Genomic DNA, 21,448 nt, shown 5'->3' with positions numbered 1-21,448 from the left:
GAAATGCCCAATGGGTATTCTTTGCAAAGGGAACTCACAAAATATTTTTTAGAGGGAGGTGAATTTGGGAGTGAGGCAGGGGTGAAAATGGATCTTTCTGGCATGGAAGTGCAATAATTCCACAGGGGAAGGGGAGCGGCAGCCATGGGAAGAGAGCAAGGAAAGGATACGAGGCGCATCACAAACTTGTAGAGGGAGGGCACCAAGAGTACCTAGATCAGGAGTGAGTTTGTAAGAGGAGTTTGAATCCCCAGAAAATCTCCCTAAGGAGGGAAGGAGAGTGTTGAGTGCCTCTTGGCAGGAAAGGACAGAAAATATACTAGTGGCAATAATAACAAGGAAAGTCACTCCATATTAGGACCCATTGACTCCTACCTTGAATATATACCCTTCAACTATCCTTCAATTCCTCTTCGGCTCCTCACTTTCCTCAGTCAAAAGCCATATACAGAGCCCCAGGCCACTGGGAATTGGTATTTCTTGCTTCTCCAGGCTTCCCCACCCCAATACAAAAGAGCAAGAGCATACAAAAGGGATTAAATAGACAATTAAGTGACAAGGAATTAAATAGAACTATCTTATAGATTTATTAATGAAAAATACTTTACAAAAACAGTATGTTTGGCCCTAAAATAGTTCAGCTGACTCTCAGGGTTTACAACGGCGACTGAGCGAGTGGCAGTAATGGCTCTGCTGCTGAGGACAGGAGGGTATGTTAGTGTGCCTGACTCCATCTGTTCAGAAGAGCAATTGTTATGTTGGCAGCCTCGCATTCTAGGCCAAAAGTTTGAGGGCAGAGGAACAATCTGGGCAGGTGGGTTAGCCTGAATGATGTGGTCAAGACCAAGACTACAGGGCTACATGTCCCTCCAAGGATGGTGGATTGGGAAGACAGAAGGTCAGGTAATAGGGACAGGTGGATAAAACAAAGAAGTTGGTAATATAATAAGGAACAGAATACGAGGGCTCAGGTGGAGGTGGGGGCATAGAGTATTCAGGAATAAAATGGTGACCCTAAGATCCTAAGGAATGGCTAGTGTCCACAGTAATATGGATTCATCTTTAAGGTGGGTCAAATAAAGCCCTAAACAGCAGCTGCTTCCTTTTGCTAGGTGAATGGAAATTGGAATTTCAAATATTCCCTCTCAAAGAGCCAGGTCTCTTTAGCAGTTCCTGGCACGCCTAGGAGAAGGTGCCAACTCTATGTTGAGATGAGACTAGCACAGCCCCAGCAGGGATGCAGGGTACCAACTCTGCTGCAGTACAGTTTAACAGAGAAAGCTGTGGCTCCAGGAGAGGAAAGGGGTGACCTTTACCACCTGCTGTGCTGCAGGGCTCTAGCCCTGATCTGCTCTCTTCCAGGGGCATCTGCTAGAACAAACAGAAACTCCTCTCTCCCTGTCCTCCTGTGTCCAGATTGCAGGGTATAACTGCTTTGCCTCCAGTCATCATCTGGGGGCATATCTACTCTTCGAGGACCAGGGGCTCGAACCCCTGGAATAGGACCTGAATTCCAAGCTGACCTCAGGGGTACACGAAGACTGCTTGACGGTAGGGACACAGGGTAAACAATGGGAGGGTGGGAGGGTGAATGGAAAAGATCCTCCCAGGACTGAGCATGAAGAACCTGAAGGCCCTGGTGTCTCTCTGGTAGTGTGGCAGTGTGGGTTAGCTGAGGCTTGCACTCTGGAGTAGTCAGGAATCTGGCGCCAATATGCTGGTTGGTCTCTGACCACGCTCCCCGGGAGGCATCTGTTCTGGAACGATGGGGGAGACTCCGGTAGTTCAAAGTCCTTCCTGTGTGCTTGACCGCTTCGGAAGTTTCACCCCTGTCACACATAGCCAGAAACTGCCGGACACTCCTCGAAGTTCCTGGGAAGAGAAAAGAAACCCAACGATTGAGCATCTTCAGTAAAACCATTCTCCTTTCCAGAGGACCATTTCTGGCTGTTCCTTCCAACTCCCCACCTCTCCAAGAACATACACATAAGGGAAAGAAGGAACCTAGTTTTGCTTTTAATTTCATTTTTTAAAATTCTTAATAAACATTAAAATCAAGTCTCTTACCTCCAACCTGTGCAAATGAAACAGTCTCCTGGATGTTGCCATACTTCTATCTCACTGCACTATAATCCTTCCTCCAAAAGACAGACAGACAGACAGACACACACACACACACACACAGAGTCACACACAAATGGCTCTCTAATATTGCAAATATATGTTCTCACTGTGACAACTTTACTCCTTAGAGCCACCACTCCAAAACATCACTCAGTTTTTCTTAACATGGTATCTTCACTGAAGTTAAGCTGTGTCTGCTTACATTCTTGCTCATTCTCCAAGATCTCTGCTTTTGTTTGCACCACTCCCACATACATAATGTGGAATGCCTTTTCTATACATTGATTCCCCTTTACTTAAAAGAAACAAAATAACTAATTTTCCAAAAATCACTTCTAAACAATATTTTTCATTCTTTATTTTAAAATTCCATCAACACCTGTACTATACTTACACATATATATATATCTGACTATTGAAACTCTGAGCTCTTTGAGAGCAGAAAGCTGCCTTCTTTCTCCCCTGTATTCACTGTAGCATTTGGTGCAAAACAAGTTGCAATAAATGCTGCCTGACTAATCAGATACCCCTAATAACTGTCAAAGGAGGCTGGCTACCTGGCTGTTCCACTGAGTAATATGAAGTCCATTTATCCAGAAGGCCTGCGTATCCAAAGCTCCCTAAAATTTGGACACAAATATCAACAATACTACTCTATCTTCTGTTCTAAGAATGACAACCATCCCTTGCCCTGGGGATTTACATATCCACAGACAGGTTTCTCAACCTCGGCTCTACTGATATTTTGGGCTGACAATTCTTTGTTTTGGGGGTGGGATGGGGTGTGCAAGGAAACTGTGCATTGCTGGATGTTTAGCAGCATCCCTGGCCCCTCTACCCACTAGATGCCAGTAGCACCTCCCCTTTCCCGTTGAGAATCACTGCCTTAAACTGTAGATTCGGGTGGCGCAGTGGTTGAGAGTCCACCTGCCGATGCAGGGGATACGGGTTCGTGCCCCGGTCTGGGAAGATCCCACATGCCGCGGAGAGGCTGGGCCCGTGAGCCATGGCCGCTGGGCCTGTGCGTCCGCAATGGGGGAGGCCACAACAGTGAGAGGCCCGCGTACAGCAAAAAAAACCCCAAAAAACTGTAGATTCGGCCCATAAGGAGGAAAAGGAACAAATCTAGCTGTGGAGGGTCAAAGCCAAAAGGATACTGTCCACCTTCCCCAGGATTGTCTGGGTCTCTATACATGGCATGGATATTCCAAGGATCTTTCCAAGTCTCCCATTCACACCTCGTCCTACTAGATCAGGGGTCCCCAACCCCTGAGCCACGGTCTGCTATCGGTCCATGGTCTGTTAGGAGCCAGGCCACACAGCAGGAGGTGAGCAGCAGGGGAGCAAGCGAAGCTTCATCAGTATTTACAGCCGCTCCCCATCACTCGCTTTACCACTGGAGCTCTGCCTCCTGTCAGCATTATGGCGAGTTGTATAATTGTTTCATTATATATTACAATGTAATAGTAATAGAAGTAAAATGCACAATAAATGTAATGCGCTTGAATCATCCCCAAACCATCCCCCCTGGCCCTCCCATCTGTGGAAAAATTGTCTTCCACGAAGCTGGTCCCTGGTGCCAAAAAGGTTGGGGACTGCTGTCCTAGACCATTGCTCATCTGAGACTCGGGATGGAAGGAGAGGAAACTAGCTGATAGAGATGACACTTCCTGTTTTGGGGGATCCTAAAGACTGGGTATTAACTCCCCTTGGTCACTTAAAAGCATACCCTATCATGACTGAAGCAATTCATTTTCATGGGTAGTTAGATTCTGGGAGCTCTGGTCTAGACCATGTTGCCCAAGAAATGATTTAATCATAATTCATCTAGATCAATGCTTCATCTTTAAAGCAGTAATTCATATCCCTTTACAACCCCACCTGTGACCCCTCTTCCCCCACCCCCCAACAGGTGTACTGATTTGATTCTTCCAAGTCCCTGGAAATGTACCACATTCCAGCACATAATAGTAGATTGGGGGGAGAGTTACCTGGGGGTCTATGGGGCTCCCCTGCCACGTTGGGCATCAAGACATCTGGGGACAGGAACTGTGGTTGGGATGGGTAGAGTTGGGGACCAAGGAGAAACACAGGAGGGTCATGGATGACAGGGAGGGAAGAGGAGCTGGAACAACGGTGCCCGGTTTCCAAAGGCTTTTTCCTCGCGTTTGATGAATCCTTATAATGAGACAAGACAAAAAAACATAGAGATGAGGATTAACACACAGCAGGATATGGTTGGGTAAACAGTGAGGAAAGCAGGGGGAGATGGAAGGAACTAGAGTACAAGCATTCCTTAATCTAGAGAGGGACCCAATTTACTTGTCACTCTCCCTATCAGCCCCTCTAGGAAACATCCTGACCACTATGAACTGGAGACACCAAACTATAGATTCTCGTCCCTTAATCTATCTTCCTCATAACCCTCACCTTCCCAAACTTAACATCACGGTCGGTCTTTAGCAAACTCCTTAATGCTAATAGTAGAATTAGAAAGATTGTGATAGAAATTTAAAAATAGAGAAGAGGGGAATTCCCTGGCGGTCCAGGACTATGTGCTTTCATTGCCAAGGGCGCGGGTTCAATCCCTGGTCAGGGAATGAAGATCCCACAAGCTGCTCAGCATGGCCAAAAAAAAAAAAAAAAAAAAGTAAGAAAAGCCTCTAAAAAAATACATAATTAAAAATTTAAAAATTAAGAAATTAAAAATAGAGAAGAAATGAGAGAAATTCAGAAAGCCTGAGAGATTGAAAAAGAAAATTCTACACTCTCTATAAATATTGGGAACTAATATATATCTCCCTAAATGTACAATCAAAAACTCTCTATTCCATCTTTCCCATTACTGCTACACTCTACAGTCTCCACTTTGATGCTGCCTGTCAAGTTTGTACCCATTGATGCTTATGACCTGCTCTATACTCCATTCAACATTTGCTTCTCTGGCAAAATCTCAGAAATATCCCCTTTAACATATGAAACACGAATATGTCCAAAATTGAACCAACATTCTTCCAAACTCCTCCTCCTGGTACTGTATTTTCTTGTCACCTAGACTCAAATGTTGACACTGCCCTTGATTTTGCACTTTTCTTCCACAATTCCATTAGTTGCCTATGCCATGTAATGTCATTTCTACCTATAGGTTTTATATTTAAACTCAATTGGACCACTGCAGCAGCCTCCAATTTAGTCTTCCTATCTCCAGCCCACTACCTCCTTAGTGCAGCCTGCAAGTTCCTATGTGATATGGCAATGCTGATCTTTCTCATTTTATCTCCTACCATTCCTGTGCCTTTTACACTCTAACCTGCTTAACGTTCCTCAAACACACCAAGCTCATTCCACCTCAGGTCCTTTACACTCTGCGTTTCTGTTACCGGGAATGTTCTTCCCGTGGCTTACACCTTCATGTCACTGAGGTCTCTGATCAAATGTTACTTTCTTAGAGCTGATTTCCCTCACTACTCTATCAAAAATAGCCCTGAGAATAACCACTATTACCTCTTTACTCCTTATCCTCTTCCTTTGTTTTATTCTTCTTTATCACACATTGTCTGGGGTTTACTTGTTTATTGTCTTTCTCTCCTAGTAGAATACATTTTTCACTCCAGTATCCCCAGCACCTTGAACAGCTCCTGGAACATTACAGGCACTTAATAAATAATATATTAAATAAAATCATCTATATGCCAGTATATCTTATTTCCTTTACTAGATTGTAAGATATTTTGTGTTGTTCCATCAGTGTGTGCTCATAGCACCTAACAACAGCATGGCACATGGTAGGCATTTACCACATAGCATAAGGACCAGGTGCTAGTCCTCTCGGCATGTGACACAGCCATAGACACCACTCTTCACTGGTTTCCCTTCTATCTCTCTGGTCTCTTTTACCAAGTCTCCTTTTGGGATTCTTCAGAAGAACCACCTTAAATCTGATACTCTTCAGGGATATGTCCTGGTTCCTCACCTCTTTTTGTAATACTCTTTTCCTCTTTTTTAGTGGCTATGATTCCCGAATCTCAATTTCAAGTTTATATGCCTCACACCCAAAGGCCTACCAGATACCTATCTCCACTCAAGCTTAATATATCCAAAATTGCAGATATCTCTCCCCCCAAATATATTCCTGCTTCTCCTCCCTCAAATATTATCATTATCAACCTACAATTCCTAGATATTATCCTTGATTCTCCTTTCCCCATATCCAGGCAAGTAGGTATCAAACACATTAATTTTTACTTCCTAATTGGCTCTCCAGTATGTCCACTCCTATCCTCCCAAACTCCTTACTGTGGTTCGTGATATGACCCTTGTTTATAGTCTTTCCAGTCTCACTTGTCAATACTCTCCATCCTTCCCTCACCAGACGCTAACCATGCCATACCAATGAGCTTCTTTTAACTCAGTTAATGTCTGCTTCAGGTCCCTTTTTCTGCTACATTCTTTCTACTTCCTGCAGGAAGACTTCCCTGATTCTTCAAGCCTGGTTTAGATGTCCCCTCTATTATGCTTCCATAGCATTAAATTCTATCATATTATATTGCAATTGTTTATTTATCTGTCTCCCCCAGTAGACTGTAAAGTCATGAGAGCAGGGACTGTATCTAGCTCACTCACCACCATTTCCCCAGCATCCGGCACAATACCTAGAAGATAAGCTAAAAAAGCATTTGTTTAAAAGAATGAATCGGGACTTCCCTGGTGGTCCAGTGGTTAAGACTTTGCCTTCCAATGCAGGGGTTGTGGGTTCGATCCCTGGCAGGGAGCTAAGATCCCACAGGCCTCGTGACCAAAAAATCAAAACATAAAACAGAAGCAATTTTGTAACAAATTTAATAAAGACTTTAAAAAAATGGCCCACATCAAAAAAAAAAAAAAGAATGAATCAGTGAATAAATGAATGATACAGAAGCCAGGACAAAGGAAGCCAACTCTCCTAGGAAAATAACAATTCGCCATTAAAGGTATATGAGAACAAATATTGGGAAGAAAAGACCATCTTTTCCAAAAAGAATGGCCAACTGTTCAGAGCTCTTTAGAAACTTATGAGCAATAAACTGGAAAAAATGACTACCTCTAGGGAAAGAAGTTGGATCTGAAGAAGTGGTGGAAGAGACAGGTTTTTTTTTGTACCTTTTAATTTTTATATTACATTTTTAAGACCTGTTTTTTAGTATTTATCAAACTGACCTGGTGAGCACACTTCAATGTACTGGTGCTTTGTATCCTGACCCCTACTGTAATAAAAATTCAACTTGCCTTGGGCAAGTGTGTGAAATTCTCAAAAGGCACGTTTTAGAAACCCAACCACTGAAACTATTTGAGTTTGCTGATCTCTGCTGACTTGGGTGTCCCTGTCCTTTTCACATACAGATTACTGTATTAATGCCGTATGAAAAGCCCCAAGGATGAGGATTTTAAATCATTTTCCTTCTCTTGCTAATGTACATGCTTCATTTCAGCTTGAAAGCACACTGGACCCCACTCAGTCATGTACTAGGATGGGGAAGAAAAGGCAAAAAAATACTCCATCCCATCTCTTCTCTTCTTCCTTTGATTAGTACAGTGGGTTCTGACCCAGTCAGCAGCAGTGGCTTCTCTGAGACTCCTCTTGAGGCTGCTAGTACTCTTCTCATCCTGGGGAAGCCTATAATACACCTTCCAGAACTGCTACAGAGAAGGAACATTCTTCTAGGCTCCAAGTAAATGTGTGTCAAGAAAATAATGACTATGTGTCCTCATTTTTGCTGAGTGTATCTGGCTTTCCCCCAGATTACAACCTTCAGTTTCTCCTGCCCCTTCACCTGCAGTATATTTTTACCTAGCAAGAGAAAGAGCATGCTCTGAATAGATAGACCCTGATTCTACTTACAAAACTGTGGGAAGAGACTGGGACCTCCTCCCTCTCTGAGACAACGGTGCCACTGAGACTGCGTGAGATGCGCCGAAAGTTCTCTGCACCATACTGATCATCCTCCCCACACTCCCTGCTGGGGCCTCGGCCAGGTGCAGCCTTCAAACACACAGACACACACAGGCAGACACATAACACCAGACCTGTGGTTTTCCCACAGACACTGTCTCGAGGGATATGGGAGAGAATAGGGTAAGACTCACTAGTAGATATCTGAATTAGACGTATTTAAAAGGTAGTGGCCATGTGGCAATCTCCTCTCACTCAAAAGAAGCCCAATCTGTGACAAAGTGAGAGAGTAGCATTGACATATATACACTACCAAATGTAAAATAGATAGCTAGTGGGAAGCAGCCGCATAGCACAGGGAGATCAGCTCAATGCTTTGTGACCACCTAGAGGGGTGGGATAGGGAGGGTGGAAGGGAGATGCAAGAGGGAGGGGATATGGGGATATATGTATATGTATAGCTGATTCACTGTTATACAGCAGAAACTAACACACCACTGTAAAGCAATTATACTCCAATAAAGATGTTAAAAAAAAGAAGAAAAAAAAAAAGAAGCCCAATCATAGACCTTCTCTTCCAACAGCCCCACATTACCATGCCGCTGCTTTACCACCAACCCTACCACTCATATCTCTCCATAATTCTTTCCCAACACATCACCCCATGCCCAAAACTTTAGCACCTGAGGTGGCTACCTGAGAAGTAGACACTGTATTGGCTCCATGGAGACTTTGCTCCATTTCTGCTGTTGGGGTCTTTGAGAGATCAAGGCCAGGGGCTGAGCGCAACCTCCTCCCTACACCATCTGTAGAGCCTGAGGAGGAAAACATAAATACAAGTTGAAGCCATCTCTTCTCCTGGAGTCTAAACTCAGTCTGGCAGCACAAAACTCAGGAATTCTTGTTTCATTAAATAACAAATATGCATCTCTGAATCCACTGGAGGATGGGCTCCTGGAATGTAGAAACAGGAGTTTCAGAATATGGATAGCTTCCTATAAGGCCATAAGGATCTCAAAACACAGGCCTTGAAGAACCTTGTTGAGAAAGGGCTCTGTGGACAGATAGCTGAATAGTAAATATAATCAGCTTTGCTTCTGTCAGCCTTGGGCCCAAGACTTATAACACATACAGAGGAAATTATCTGATATAGTGATTCTCTAGAGCATCTGTGATGACAAAGGAACTATTATCTCCAGTCGGGTTAGGAATTGAAAATTATCATAGTAATCACATATTAAACCGCCTCACTTTACAAAGCAGGAAAATGAGTTCCAGGATCTGACAAGTAGTAAGTAGTTTAACCAGGATTAAAACTCAAGTCTCTGCATTTACACTTCCAGTTATATACTATGAGCAGGAGCTCTTCAGCAACATTTTGTATGTGCAGTGCTCTTTTATTTCCCCCATTAGCTTCTCTCTCTTTTTTTTTTTTTTTTTTTTTGGCGGTACGCGGGCCTCTCACTGTTGTGGCCTCTCCCGTTGCGGAGCACAGGCTCCGGACGCGCAGGCTCAGCGGCCATGGCTCACGGGCCCAGCCACTCCGCGGCATGTGGGATCTTCCCAGATGGGGGCACGAACCCGTGTCCCCTGCATCGGCAGGCGGACTCTCAACCACTGCGCCACCAGGGAAGCCCAGCTTCTCTCTTTTATTCACTTAAATTCTAAACAAATTCTAAATGTTTATCTCTTCCTCAAAATCTTGCGAGACTATTAAGAGATGAGCTGCTCCAAACTGGATATGTGACTCCCAAGGGGCTCGCCCCAATACAACTAATTAAGCCTTCCATTCTGAAAATGCACACATCCTTGACCTACATTTGATATATATGTCTATTGCCAATTCATGTCTTGATTTGATATTTTGATTCTAATATGTGTCCCTGGCTAAAGCATGATATTACTGATACTAAGCTAGAAGGCCAGTTATTTTCAATATTTCCTTCTGCTTAAATGCAGTGGTTCCAATACTACCTCAGATTCATCTAGAACTTTAAAAAAATACAGCTTTGTGTACCTCTCTGCAGACCTACTGAATCAGAATCTTTCTGGTTGGAGTCTGGGAATATTTATTTTTAAAAGGTTTCCACAAAAAGTGTGGGAGAATATCCTCAAACATTGTCGGAGGAAATGTGAAATGTTATAGTCTTCCTAAAAAGCAATCTAGAGATAACCATTAAGACTGAAAATATATTTACCCTCTTAACCAATAGTTCTACTCCTGGGAATAAGAAGCAAAACTATCTGTTTATTGCAGCCTTGTTTGTAGTGGCCAAGAACTAGAAATAAAGTAATGCCCATCTATAGCAGAATGGCTAAATACATTACACTATCCTCAATATCAAATATTGTGCAGCCACTAAAAAGAATGAATTGAGTTAAACTAGACGACTTAGAGGAATTTTCATCAAGTATTGTTGAGTTAAAGGAAAAAAATATGTAATATTATCCCCAAACCAAAAAATACTATATATGTAGGTCTATATAGGATGATATGAACAGAGAAATACAGAAATATGCACATTAGATTACTGTCTGAGAAGGTGGTGGGGGATAAATGGTAGGGATTGATTTGAAGGAAGGAGAGAGAAACAAAAATTGTCTGTAATAAAAACATCATGGGAACTTCCCTGGCTGTCTAGTGGTTAAGAATCTGCCTTCCGGGCTTCCCTGGTGGCGCAGTGGTTGAGAGTCCGCCTGCCGATGCAGGGAACACGGGTTCGTGCCCCGGTCCGGGAAGATCCCACATGCCGTGGAGCGGCTGGGCCCATGAGCCATGGCCGCTGGGCCTGCGCGTCCGGAGCCTGTGCTCCGCAACGGGAGAGGCCACAACAGTGAGAGGCCCGCGTACTGCAAAAAAAAAAAAAAAAAAGAAAAAAAAGAATCTGCCTTCCAATGAAGGGGACATGGGTTTGATCCCTGGTCAGGGAACTAAGATCCCACATGCTATGGGGCAAGTAAGCCCATGTGCCACAACTACTGAGCCCACGTGCTATGGAGCCTGCACGCTCTGGAGCCCGTGCACCACAACTACAGAGAAGCCCGCCCAGTGCAGCAAGGGGCACATGTGTCACAACGGAAGATCTTGCATGCCACAACTAAGACGCGACGCAGTCAAAAATAAAATAAAATAAATAACTAAATATAAAACAACAACAACAAAAATCATGTGTGCTATGATCCCATTTATATAAAATTATTCTGGGTTTCCCTGGTAGCGCAGTGGTTAAGAATCTGCCTGCCAATGCAGGGGACACAGGTTCGAGCCCTGGTCCAGGAAGATCCCACATGCCGCGGAACAACTAAGCCCGTGCACCACAACTACTGAGCCTGTGCTCTAGAGCCCGTGAGCCACAACTACTGAGCCCACGTGCCACAACTACTGAAGTCCATGTGCCTAGAGCCCATGCTCTGCAACAAGAGAAGTCACTGCAATGAGAAACCCGCACACCGCAACAAAGAATAGCCCCTGCTCGCTGCAACTAGAGAAAGCCCGCGCACAGCAACGAAGACCCAACGCAGCCAAAAATAAATAAAAATAAAAATAAATAAATTTATTTTTAAAAAAAATAATAAAATTCTTCTTCTTTTTTTAAAAAAACCCATTCTTCAGGTGACTATGATGGGCAGCCAGATTTAAGAATTACAGCTGTAATGGTTAGAATTTGGTGCTCCTCCAATCAAGTCAAGTGTGATTCCTACCTAGACAAGAAGGTAGCCATTGGAACCTCCTGAAGAGAGTAGACACTTATTCCTTTAAAGATACTTAAACAGAGGTGGAGGTGGCCTTCTGTAAGGAGTACTGTTGACGGGTCTTCTCGATTTGATAGAATTAAGGTGACGTCTACTCACTGATCAATAGTAACAAGAAGAAAGACTACCAGACATTATGTACTTCTTGATATGATATAAGAAGTCTAAGTACTACCTATGAAATATTCTTATTTTTAAAAAGTAAACCTGATTTTAATCAAGAATCAAGCCTCCTAACCCTAAGTACCAAGTTATAGGGAAAAAGAGGGTCTTAGGAGAACATGTTTTAAAAACAAAATGACAACAAAATAACCTCTCCTAGAATATAATCTAAAACGTGGAAGACAAATGACCAAATTTCTTCAACAAATAAATGGCAAGGGGAAAAAAGAGACAGGAAACTTACAGGCTTAAAAAAAGCCTTGAGACACATCAACAAAATGCAATGTGTGGATCTTGTTTGGATTCTATTCGAAATAAAACAACTGTGAAAAGACATCTGTGGGACAATTGAAAAAAGTTGAATACTGGCTAGTTACTGTATTATATTAAGAAATTATTGTTAATTTTTTAGGTATAATAATATTATAGTTCTGCCTTTTAAAAAAGAGTCTTTATTTCTTAGAGATACATTCCAAACTATTTATGGAGGAAATGATATAATGTCTGGGATTTGCTTTAAAATAATCCAGTGGGGAGGGAAAGTGGCGGGGGCGAGGGAGGGGTCGCTAAATCAAAATCAGCCATCTGTTGATAATTGGCCAAGATAATCACAGTGGAAGTTAGTAATAAGAACAAGGGGGGTGATTATAACATTTACTCTTTTTTTTTTTTTTTTTTTTTTTTTTTTTAAATTTGTTGATATTTCCAAATTGTCTTTTTTTTTTTTTTTTTTTAAGAAGATGTTGGGGGTAGGAGTTTATTAATTAATTTATTTTTGCTGTGTTGGGTCTTCGTTTCTGTGCGAGGGCTTCCTCCAGTTGTGGCAAGTGGGGGCCACTCTTCATCGCGGTGCGCGGGCCTCTCACTATCGCGGCCTCTCTTGTTGCGGAGCACAGGCTCCAGACGCGCAGGCTCAGTAGTTGTGGCTCACGGGCCTAGTTGCTCTGCGGCATGTGGGATCCTCCCAGCCCAAGGCTCGAACCTGTGTCCCCTGCATTAGCAGGCAGATTCTCAACCACTGCGCCACCAGGGAAGCCCCTAACATTTACTCTTTACTTTAGAATATATTTGAAGTCTTCCATAACAAAAAATTATTTTTTATTTTTAAGATGATATGTGGGCATCTTCAAAATACTATGAAATTTAGAATATAGGTCAAGGGCAGTGTTCACATAACTCTTTAGGAACTATAGTCATGTCAAAACTAATCTGGTTGCAAAATACCACATTCTATATGATTCTATTTATATGAAATGTCCAAAATAGGTACTCTATAGGCAGAAAATAGATTAGAGGTTTACTGGGGAGTGAATACTAATGGATACAGGATTTCTTTTGGGGGTGATGAAAAAACACTTTAACTGATTGTGGTAATGGATGGACAACTCTGTCAATATCCTAAAAACCATTGAATTGTACACTTTAAATAGGTGAATTGTCCAGTACATAAATTATATATCAATAAAGCTTTCTTTTTTTTAAAGCAATAAGTCATACAGAGAAAGACAAATACTATAGGATCACACTTATATGTGGAATCTTTAAGAAAGCCAAACTCATAGAAACAGAGAATGGAATGGTAGTTGCCAGGAGCCAGGGGGTGGGGGGAATATAGAGATGCTGATCAAAGGGTACACATTTCCAGTTATAAGATGAATAAGTTCTAAGGATCTAATGTATAGCATGGTGACTATAGTTAACAATATTGTATTACTATATACCTGAAAGTTGCTAAGACAGTAAATCCTAAATGTTCTCACCACAAAAAAAAAGAAAGAAAGATATTGTAATTAGGTATGGTGATGGCTGTGTTAACTGACTTTACTGTGGTAATCATTTTGCAATATATACATGTATCAAACCATCACACTGTAGTCCTTAAACTTATACAATGTTATACAATGTCATTTGTCAACTATATCAATAAAATTGGAGAAAAAAAGTAATTTGGTGCTTAATAAATGCTTTACAATAAGATAAAGGAAGACTCCCCTAAAGATATATTCTGTCATATATGGATCCTAATTGGTATTTTCCTTCATCATCTACTTCTTGATTTATTCCACTGATCTCTTCTTTATTCTGCCACGTCAGTTCTGAAAGACTCAATTTAAAAAAGAGACTCTAACCGAAATAAAGCCTAGTTTGGTTTGACAAGTTATTTTGAGGACTGATTCATTAACTGGATTTTTAAAATTAGTTTTTGTTCACTATTAAGTAAAAATTAATGGTTGCTAGGTACGCTTTCATACTGTTTTCAGAAGTATAATCTTCCTGAGTTTGCCAGTATGTATCAAGAGATTTTTTTAAGTTTATAACCTTCAACTAGTTATTACCCTTCTAAAAGTTTATCCTAAGGAGTTTATCAGAAATGTGGCCAAACTCCTAAGGATAAAGATATTCATCACAGTGCCGTATTATCAAAAAATTTTAAGTAACCTAAATATTCAACCACAGTAGAATGGCTGAATATATTATGGTGTATTCATATGCAGCATATTATAGTCATTAAAAGTAGTTTTTTCCAAAGGGAAAATGCTTATGGATATAATGTAAGAAATCATGGGACTAAACTATATACATATATTATAATCCAGCTTTTTGTAAAAACAAAACAAATAAATATATAGTATATATGCATAAAAAACAAAACCAGAAGCAACATGGATGGACCTAGAGATTATTATATTAAGTGAAGTAAGTCAGAGAAAGACAAATATAATATGGTATCACTTACACGAGGAATCTAAAAAAATGACACAAATAAACTTATTTACAAAACAGAAATACTATAGACTCACAGACATAGAAAACAAACTTATGGTTACCAAAGGGGAAAGAGGGGGAGGGATAAAATGGGTGTTTGGGATTAACATATACACACTACTATATATAAAATAGATAAACAACAAGGACCTTCTGCATGGCACAGGGAACTATATTCAGTATTTTGTAATAACCTATAATGGAAAAAATCTGAAAAAGAATATATATATATATATATATATACACACACACACACATATATATGTATATATATATATATATACATATATATGTGTATATATATATATATATATACACATATATATATATATGAACTAAATCACTTTGCTGTACACCTGAAACTAACACAACTTTGTAAATCAACTATACTTCAATTAAAAAAAAAAGTATGGGGCTTCCCTGGTGGCGCAGTGGTTGAGAGTCTGCCTGCCGATGCAGGGGACACGGGTTTGTGCCCTGGTCCGGGAAGATCCCACATGCCGCGGAGCGGCCGGGACCGTGAGCCATGGCCGCTGAGCCTGCACATCCAGAGCCTGTGCTCCACAGAAGGAGAGGCCACAACAGTGAGAAGCCCGTGTATCACACACACACACACACACACACACACACACACACACAAAAGTATGTCACTACACTATTGATACTATGTATAAAATAGATAACTAATGAGAACATACTGTATAGCACAGGGAATTCTACTTAGTGCACTGTGATGACCTGAATGGGAGGGAAGTCCGGAAGGGAGGGGATATATGTATATGTGTAGCTGATTCATTTTGCTGTACAGTAGAAACTAATACAACATTGTAAAGCAACTATACTCCAATAAAAATTAGTTAGAAAAAAAAAAGTAAACTAGGGGAAATTTAGAAAAAAAAAAAACTATGTCAATCAGGGGTGGGGGCGGCAACCCAAAGCCAGAAGCAAACTCATGAAACTACTGCTGGGGTTATCAATGATTTTTGTTACTTTATATATATATTTTCAAAACCATCTACAATAAAAAATGTTGCTATCTGGGATAACATAAGGTTTGTTTTGTTTGTAATATAATGTTTGACGTTCAATTGGTTAGTTCAGTTTTAATTGCAAATATTTTTTATGTGTGTTTATGATTCTTAAAATACTTGACATTTGTATATTCTTTCTCCCTTATATTAGAGAGGAAGCTAATTGAGGCAAACTCCAACTTTTCCTCATTCTTTGTAATCTTCTCATACTGCCCTGTCCTATGTATTAATACCTAAGGAGCACTTAATAAATGTTATTGCAAAGTTTACACTAGAGTGGAGATCCTAAAAAACATATCTTAATATTAAATCTTATATTTATATGATATCCTCCACTCTGATGCTCCTGGGAATATAGTAGATTTTCAATAACCACTTGTTTGGCTATAATTAAACGTTGGTTGGCTGCATGCAAAGAACTATACCACCTAAACTGAAGATAAATTTCTCTGAGTTTAATTTTACAGAATCATACATATCATTTAAAGAGTTGGAAGGTATCTTTTTAAAAAAATCATTGAACCAATTCTCTCATCTTATAAGTAAAAACTTGGATATTAAATGACTTGTCCAAATTTTTACTGACAGTTAATGATGGAGACAGAACAATAGTTCAGGTTTTGGAGTTCTTAAGTACATCAATCTTAAGTTATAAATATCCTTCATGTCTTCAGTTTACAGAACTAATTCTGTGCTGTGCATTTAACATTAGACTTCACTCTTCACACGGTATAATCTCACAAAGGGTCGGTGAACAGGTACCCTACAAGCATACCACCTTGAAAATTCTAAACCTGGTAGTTCCTGAACGGATCAGGGGAGGTCTTGATATTGCTGGTTCAGTACGATCTGGATATGCCACACTGGAGACCTGGCTCAATGTGAACATCCTCACTGCAAGTTGGAGCTTGTTCCTAAGCCATAGAAGAATGACTTTTCCTCTCAGCCTCCCATACCTCATGCTGAGTCACTCTCAAAGGCCTAGGAACCACTCCTTAGCATTCACACTACAGCAGCCCTGGGCAAATACTCACTGGTCTCTTCAGAAGGAGGGAACTAGCCTGTGAGTGATGATTCTGCCCCCATTCTCCACTCTAGCCAGAAAAATGTCTAGCCCTTGTCATGAAGTCTTTATGAATAAAGTCAAAGTTCTACTGCTGCCTCCTAAGCTGAGGATATTATTTACATAGAACACCATCCCCCTTCTGATCTTATCTTCCTGCCTTCAGCTTTTGTATGCCCCCCCACCCCCTGCCCCTGGCTGCATTCTTACCTGTTTGGCTCAGTGGGTTCCAGGCCACTTCCTGCTGCCCCCATCCAGAAGAGCCAGACTGAGAAACCTGAAGACTGGCCTGGTAGAGAGACTCCAATTCTGAGGTCTCCTGCTCTGTGTCTTGGTTCCAATGTGGATGCAAAAGGATGTGGTTTCTTTCTGGATAGGTTACACAGGTATGGGAATCAGGGGGGGAGGACTTCATTCCTGGCCCAGGGACCCCAAGCTGAGAATCACAAAGCCTTGTAACATTCACCCAGGAATCCAAAGGCAAGGAAGTTCCCAAGTCGACACTGCTGCCCAGCTCCTTAGGCCTAGCACCTCTCACTTGAGACGGTTTCCCATGGTAAATACCTGACTCTGCCAACCTGGACTGTCCTCCCCTAGAAGTTTCACCATTAGGCAGCCCAGAGTTCATGGCAAGAAAAGGATGATCAGCAGGCTCTCCCCGGGAAGGCAGTCTGTTCCTACCATCCACAGAGGGTTGTTGTTTTGCCCAAGGCCAATGACCTTTCCCTTGACCCTGTGGGAAAGGAGGCTTTGAGTCAGAAAGGGAAGAGTTCTTCCTTAGACTGTTGGGCAAACTTCTATCCTGGGAACCTGTATCATCCCTTGTGGAGGTGCCCTGCATCCTCTGGAACTGCTCTGCCAGACAGCGGACAAGCCCCTTTGTGGTAGGAAACTCTGGCCCATAGGGGTCCTCGCTGCCTCCGTCCACTTTTGAAATCAATGAAGTTTTGAGGCTTTGGGTTTGGAGGCATTGGTTAGTTTTCTGTAGGGTATTAGGAGAGTGAAGTACAGATGAGGAAGGAGCAGGCATTGTGGGGTGGCAGGCCCTGTACAGAGAAAGGCTGGGCTGAGCTGATGAACTTGAAGGACCACAGCCTAGACTGTGTGCATCTCCTCTCTCAGAGGTGGTTGTTCCAGTTGGCTGTAGCCAAGGCATCACCTGGGATGAGTCAGCAGGATCCCTCTTTTCTTGGAATAGCTGTTCTCGATCAGTGCCTCTTCCTTCTTGTTGGGGGAACCTGGTACAGCTGCTGTTGTCCCCCCTGTAGCTTTGCAACTCACTCTCTGGTTCCCAACCATGATGAGAATTCTTCTCAGTTCTCCCTGGTGTTTTATGTAAGCCCTGCCTGTGGAACACAGAGGGGTCAATGCTGTCCACCTCAACAGAAGTAAGAAGGTTCGAGGCAGACCCACCGGAGGAATTGTGCTGTGGAGCAGACAGGGCAGATGACTCTGGGAATAATGGCGAATGTGACTCATGGCAGGAAGCGGGTGAGTGGATGAAAGAATTGGCCCCAAACTCTGTATTCATGTAGGGTTCCAGTTGGGCCTCCTGGCTTAACAATACTTGGAGCGGGATAGGCTGTTCACTGAAATAAATAGAGAGAGCCAGTCATAAGCTGTCTTAATTGACAAGATCCCTTACAAAAATAACTGTTCATTTGGTTCCCATTTCTAACTATTCACAGAGGTAATGGTGAAAATAAATGGAAAGACAAGCATAAGTAGAGTCAACAGATCAGACGTTCACAGGAGAAGGCACATAGTCAGCTCACACCTAAGTAACAGGTAATATTAATTCTCTTTATTAAACACCCTCATCAAAGTTGCCCACAGTAACAGTATGTAAAGCTCTTGCTAATATTCTTCATTCCCTGTAAAGTCCCATTCCAATCATATTCTACTTACAAATTCAAAAACAAAAATTGCTCATCCCATATGCAAATGACAATAGAAGGTAAGCAAAGCCCAGAAATCACTCATCCCTAGGGTCCTGCGAGGCAGATCAGTCAAAAGAACCAGAAGGCCACATTTACAGAGTACAGGATGATTTGGGTTCCTGGGATTAATATAAAAATCAACCATTTCAAGTGTTTTTTTTTTTTTTTCTTTTTGCAGTACACGGGCCTCTCACTGTTGTGGCCTCTCCCGTTGCGGAGCACAGGCTCTGGACACGCAGGCTCAGTGGCCACGGCTCACGGGTCCAGCCGCTCCGCGGCATGTGGGATCTTCCTGGACCAGGGCACGAACCCATGTCCCCTGCATCGGCAGGTGGACTCTCAACCACTGCGCCACCAGGGGAGCCCTCAAGTGTATTTTTATAATATGGATTTGGTTGTATTTATTTACTGAGATATTTCCCCAAAGTAATGTGCTGTGACTCTCTTGAGATTTGGGAGTGGAAGTAGGGATTAACTGCAGTTAGTTGATTTCTTACTAATTGTTTTGTATTTCTGACCTAAAGAACTCAGGGCTAGAAGCACTTAGATAAAACCTCAATCACTCACATACAGCTAATGGCAGAAGTTTTCTGAAAACAGTTTAGCTGCCTAAATTGCTTATAATCAAAACACATCTCTGATCAGATTCTCTAATTAGCATTCAGCGAGTGGGGTAAACAATAGGAGAAAAGAAGAAAGAAGATCCTAGCTATGAGCATTAAATTTGAATGATAATACACTATAAACTTTTGTGGGCATAGTCATTCAATCACCCTTACAACATTTTGAAGAATATGATATTACTTATAAGGAAAGCCTAATGGAGTCAAACAGACCTGGATTTGAATTCCATGCTTCTACCACTTTCTAGCTGAGTAATCCTGGGTACCTTACTTATCTCATCCTCTCTGAGCCTGAGTTTTCTTATTTATAAACCATTGCTAAATAGTAATCCCTGTCTCCTAAGGTTATTGTGAGAATTAGATAAAATAAAACATAAAAGTGTTTATCTTAGTGCCTGAGCATATATTCAAAAAATGTTAGTTTCTTTTATAATGTTTATATTCTGAAAACTACTCAGGCTTGTTAACAGCCAAAATTAATTCTTACTTAAATCTATCTATTCTCAGTAACAGCCAATTTCAAGGGCTAAAATGGGGAAACTACACCAATGGCCATGGGGACTTTTTTCCTACTCCTGACCATAGGGAAGCAAAACAAAGGGAATCTTTGTGTCTCCTCTCAATGGATCAATCAGAGCAAGGAAGACTGCTTTCTCTGCTTCCTTGAAGGACAGGAAGCACTGAAATCCCAAAATAAATCACATGGTTTCTACTGCAAAGTGAAATGTAACTCAGATTGCCATGTCTAAGACCATAATATGTACAAATTTAATAATCATGTTATTACACAAGTCCAGAGACAAACTCACCCACAGGAAATATAGACAAGTGGTCTATTTATTATGCTATACTCTCTGCATCTTTCTAGGAACTATTAAGAAAAGGACCAGCAGTAGGATGAGCTTTTCATTGTATGTCTGACCTGAGAGAAGAAATCTTTTCAGAGGACTCTTCTCTCTCCCCTGGAGTCGCCAAGACAATGAGAGCTGGCTATGGAGCACCCATGGTCACTTCCTCCCCTGGCGTCCATAAACTACAATGGTTCCCAGGCACTACCTTGTTGGCTGAGGGAGAGCTCCCCTCTGTGAGGGGAGGCAGGCTGAGGGCTGCGACGGCGGCTGAGATGGTTGCTGCTGCTGCATGCGATCCTGCAGGCTCCGTGCTTTTCGAATACTGATTTGCAGCTTCTTATCGACTAGGGCTCTGCTGTGCGTGCTAGAGCTGGCACCATGCAGGGCAAGTCTTAGTTTAGCTAAAATGCAAAAGAAAATATAGCAGAAACAGAACACAAAAATACAAACAAAAATAAAAAGAATAAAATTCAACCAAAAATGAGCAAAGATATGCAGTAAAACTCAAAATATGCAGCAGGAATACAAGGCGTGGACCATGCATATGCTGTCCAGGGCACAGAGCTGCCTCTGGCTATAAGGAACATTCATGGAAGCCATGGAGGCCAAACAGGTTAATTCAAATTTAAAAAACAAACAGAAAGCTAAACTAAAATGAGTCAGGAAGATAAACTGGTGCTTCCATCTTAGACGTTGCCACTCTCATTGTCCTTTGCAACTGACCTGAACGACTCTGGTCTCCATTCTCTGCTCCCATCTCCCCCTTCCCGATGGCCAACAGCAGAAATAAGATCCAAACCTGCATCTGTCTTTATAGAACACAGTTTCTTGTGGGTCACATTAAAGAACCAGATACAAATTCTAAGCCTTAGTCCCTTGCTGTAACCTTATGGTGCAGCATAGCAGGAAGGCAGGGGAGAAACATAAAAAATCAAATATGCAATACAAAGTCACAGGCCTGGGAAGTCACAGTCAATTTATTCATTTCTTCCTGCCCTAAGCTCCACCTCACTAGTCAGTAACTAGAGAAAGAGCAGACTAACCTCACATCTGAGATCTAACTTTATTTTGGGATTAGAAGGTAGGTCTAGCTGGATAGTTCATTTGTAGACTCCTGCTGAGGTTTTTCCAGTAAATATCCATAGGCCACAGTGACAACGCCTAGCACATTTAGAAATCTGAAGGGCAAAAGATAGCTAAAGTGCC

At 41.8% G+C, this 21,448-nt stretch overlaps 1 protein-coding gene across 18 annotated transcripts in view; it reads right to left on the bottom strand.

The window, feature by feature from the left end:
* Positions 1–563: 563 nt before the first annotated feature.
* USP54 (ubiquitin specific peptidase 54) overlaps positions 564–21,448 on the bottom strand; it is a 152,831-nt gene continuing 131,946 nt past the window's right edge. For 9 of the 18 annotated variants that reach the window (XM_081253276.1, XM_081253277.1, XM_081253268.1 and 6 more), the window contains 6 exons: positions 20,448–20,643; positions 17,039–18,417; positions 8,750–8,868; positions 8,003–8,143; positions 4,116–4,302; positions 564–1,872 (listed from right to left, as the gene is read on the bottom strand). In XM_081253276.1, coding sequence (XP_081109402.1) covers positions 1,313–1,872; positions 4,116–4,302; positions 8,003–8,143; positions 8,750–8,868; positions 17,039–18,417; positions 20,448–20,643 — 2,582 coding nt within the window. In that variant the 3' untranslated portion in view covers positions 564–1,312. Of the gene's footprint in view, positions 1,873–4,115; positions 4,303–5,628; positions 5,763–8,002; positions 8,144–8,749; positions 8,869–17,038; positions 18,418–20,447; positions 20,644–21,448 lie in introns of those variants that run through there. The other 9 variants (XM_081253280.1, XM_081253281.1, XM_081253272.1 and 6 more) reach the window with 6 other exon arrangements.

Source organism: Mesoplodon bidens (assembly GCF_964165515.1).
Source record: "Mesoplodon bidens genome assembly, chromosome: 1".
Classification (NCBI taxonomy): domain Eukaryota; kingdom Metazoa; phylum Chordata; class Mammalia; order Artiodactyla; family Ziphiidae; genus Mesoplodon; species Mesoplodon bidens.
The sequence above is the reverse complement of the archived record's forward strand: the minus strand, read 5'-3'. Positions and strand labels throughout refer to the sequence as shown.